The sequence below is a fragment of the Cajanus cajan genome, chromosome 1, assembly GCF_000230855.2.
Source record: "Cajanus cajan strain Asha chromosome 1, NIPB_CcT2T_4, whole genome shotgun sequence".
NCBI classification, from domain to species: domain Eukaryota; kingdom Viridiplantae; phylum Streptophyta; class Magnoliopsida; order Fabales; family Fabaceae; genus Cajanus; species Cajanus cajan.
Genome location: NC_138517.1, coordinates 17,379,122 through 17,382,652, shown reverse-complemented (window position 1 = coordinate 17,382,652; position 3,531 = coordinate 17,379,122). Strand labels below are relative to the sequence as shown.

The following is a 3,531-nucleotide window of genomic DNA, read 5'->3' as shown; positions in this document are numbered from 1 at the left end:
GTCAGTGTAAAGTTTTTTTACACTAGCAACCAATTATATCTTTTAATTATATCATGTCACTGTTAAAAATAAATGTATTTATAGTGATATAGTATAATTAAAAGATATAATTAGTTGTCGGTATAAAAAAAACTTTGCACTGACAATGTATAATGTATATATTAATTGAAAGAAAATTTTCATATCAATAATGATATACATAGCTGCACTATAAATTGGTTGTTACTCTACTCTACAAATCATAAACCTAAACAAGGCTACCACTACCATAATATAACAACCCAACAACCATGGCCATCCCAAAACAACTATCAACCACCCTCCTTCTCTTGGCCCTTGCAACCCTCTCCTTCACAACCACCTCCAACGCCGCCGACTGCAGCGGAGCCGGAGCCATCTCTGTTTACTGGGGCCAAAGACCCTCTGACCAAGACGAAAGCACCCTACAAAGTGCATGCGAGACCGGGAACTACAAAATCGTGATCCTAGAAAGCCTAATCGTGCACGACGATGGAACCACCCCAGAGTTAAACTTAGCAGGTCACTGCGGTTCAAGCACAAACCCTTGCACCAAACTCCAGCCAGAGATAGAATACTGCCAACAAAAGGGCATCAAAGTAATCCTCTCCATTGGCCAAGACAGACCAACCCTAAAAACCGGAAACCGGCACTACCGGTCAGCGGAAGCGGCGCAAGAACTCGCAACCTACCTCCTGGAGAATTACCTCAGTGGCAAAGCCGGTCCATTGGGAAACGTGGCGTTGGACGGCATCGACATTGCTGACGTGGCGGACGGAGATAACCTTAAATGGGACGAAGTTGTTACCGCCATTAACGCGTCCACAACCGCCAGAAAAATTTACCTTTCAGCATCACCACAATGCGTGTACCCAGATTACTACCTGGGAAAAGCAATAGAAACTGGTCTCTTTGATTACATTTGGGTCGAGTTCTTCAACCCAAACCCTGATTGCATCTACGCGAACAACGACGCTTCGAAACTCTTGAGTGCGTGGAACACGTGGACCAAAAATGTTCCCTCGAGTTCGATATTCTTGGGGCTTGCGGCTTCCGAAGACGTGGTGGGGTATGTGGCACCCGAAGTTGTTGTTTCTGAGATTCTTCCGAGCGTGAAGCTTGCTTCCAACTATGGTGGGGTTATGATATGGGATAGGTACAGTGATAAGCAAAGTGATTACTCTACGAAGATTAAAGATAGCGTTGGGAAAGATTGTAAATGTGTGTGTGATGGTGATGCGTTTGCGTCCAAAAGTTTCTATGGTTTGGGGTCTAAGTCTCTGCCTCTGTAGATCAGAACCACGCATGCATGCATGCACGATGCGTACTTGTTTGTACGGAAAATAGCCATTAGGCACTCTCTCTATGTGTGGAATAACTGAATAAGTATGTACTAATGCGCGATCTATGCGTGTTTCATTACACGCATGTACTGGATTTCGCTTTAAATAAAGGTTTTATTTCATGCTGAGATTTTCATTAAGATTGATAATCTTGGCCTTTTATTTTCTTTCATCCTATCTTTTTATCGCATTATTACTTGGTATGAAAGAAAGATAATGCTGTGGAATGGGGTGGTGGAGAAAGAAAAATAAGGGGGAAAAAACAGAAAAAGTAATAGATGTGGTAAGGTACAATTAATGCAAGATTATTTTTTTAGGGGTCAAACATAACACTACTAGAAAAGTATCATTTTTTTTTGCAAATTTTTTTACGAATTTTTTTACAATAATAATTTTACAAAATTTTTTTACAAATTTATTTGTGAAAAATAATTTATAGAAATTTCTTACAAATTTTTTTATAAAAATAATTCATAATTTTTTATTTTTGCAAATTTTGCTACAATTTTAATGATCATAGGAAAAAAAATTTCATGGTAAAAATTTATAGAAAATATTGTAAGAATTTTATCCTTTTTCTTGCAAATTTTCTTGTAAAAATAAATTCGCAAGTAATGTTTACTAAATGGTAAAAAAATTTCGCAGGTAACTTTTCTTATAGATTTTCCTGTCAATTTTAATTCGCAAGAAAAACAAAAAATACATATATATATATAAGCTTATAAGTTTAAGAATTAAAAGATTTCCTCAAGTCCCACATTGATTAGAAATAAAATAATTAAAGAGTATATAAGTTGGGGTAACACACTCACCTTACAAGTTGATTTTATATAGTTGAATGTTAGACCTATAATTTACAGCATTTGAAAGTTGAAAAATTATTAATAAAAATTGTACCTTCAAGTAGTAATTTCTTTGATTTTTTTTTTTTTGCAAAAAAATTCGCAGGAAATTTCACAGGAAACTTTCCTATGAAATTTTTTTCGCAGGAAAATTTCTTGCAAATTTTAAAATTTGTAAAAACATATTATCCACGAAAGTATTACTTAGAGATAAAATTTTGCAAAACAATTTGTAGAAACAACGTTTCCTGCAAAATTTCATGAAAAATTCATAGAAAAAGTCGCATATAATAAGAAAAATTGTAGTAGTATAAAAACTAAAAGTAAATTATAATTAAAATTAATATATTAAATTGAACCAAGAACTACAAGATTTATAACAATTAATCACATATTATAAAAATTACAATTATATAAACCAAACAAAAGACATATATGCACTGGCTAGAGAAAATATATTCAATTTTAAAAATTTAAATAAGCAATTTTATTTATAAGAAATCTTTGTCATATTTGGATATTCCTCTAGAGGTTTATCTCAGCTTTAAACTCTTTGACAAGCATTGTTTTCACTAAGTAATACCTACTTGGGACAACTGTTCTAGAGATCGTTTTAACTCATGACCTTATCATATAAGGTGTAAATAGTCTTTTGATCTAGAGCGAACACTAAATTATAAAGTCGGACTAGTTAGTGATTTAACGTAATCAAAATGACATTTCTCGGTTACCAACACTACTTTTCAAGTGACATAACAAGCATAACTTTCGTCAAAGGTTTTCTATATATAAAGCGGACTTATTCGTAAAAGGTACATAATTATTCCTAATTTATAAATATTTAAGACAAACAATGCCTTTAGCATTGGAACCTTTGTTTGTATTACCACTAGAGTTCGTGATCATCGTCAAAAGTGCCATTATATTATCACTAGTGTTAGTTTTCTTCTTATCACTCAACAAATATTTATATTAATATATTGAGGTGTACCAAAATCCATATACATAAAATAAATAGAAGGTTATAATACCATTGGTTAAAACTAATTTGAGTGTGTGATATCAAATTATATTTTAATCTGGGGCTCCAAAAAATAAATAATAGTTTAGGTACCTAAAACAACCCAGCACCACTAAGTACATAATCCTTTTGAGGGTGAACCATCAGCTCCAGTCAAGTACTTTTTTAAATGCACAGGCTAGGATTAATTGACCATAAGTAGAAAGGAATATGAAAATTGTTTTGTTTTACACTCAGCCACTTCCAAGCTGTGAGGATCATTTCCTTCATTAATTTTTGCTGAACAAAATGATTATGCCTGAATACA

At 33.4% G+C, this 3,531-nt stretch overlaps 1 protein-coding gene across 1 annotated transcript; it reads left to right on the top strand.

The window, feature by feature from the left end:
* Nucleotides 1-290: 290 nt before the first annotated feature.
* On the top strand, nt 291-1,310 carry LOC109812519 (acidic endochitinase). The gene has a single exon (XM_020376504.1). It carries the CDS (start codon nt 291-293, stop codon nt 1,308-1,310), a length of 1,020 nt encoding a protein of 339 aa, XP_020232093.1.
* The last annotated feature ends 2,221 nt before the right edge of the window (nt 1,311-3,531 follow it).

What these genes read in the sequence shown, in the direction of transcription:
- LOC109812519 (XM_020376504.1), top strand. Translation starts at nt 291, where the DNA reads ATGGCCATCCCAAAACAACTATCAACCACCCTCCTTCTCTTGGCCCTT.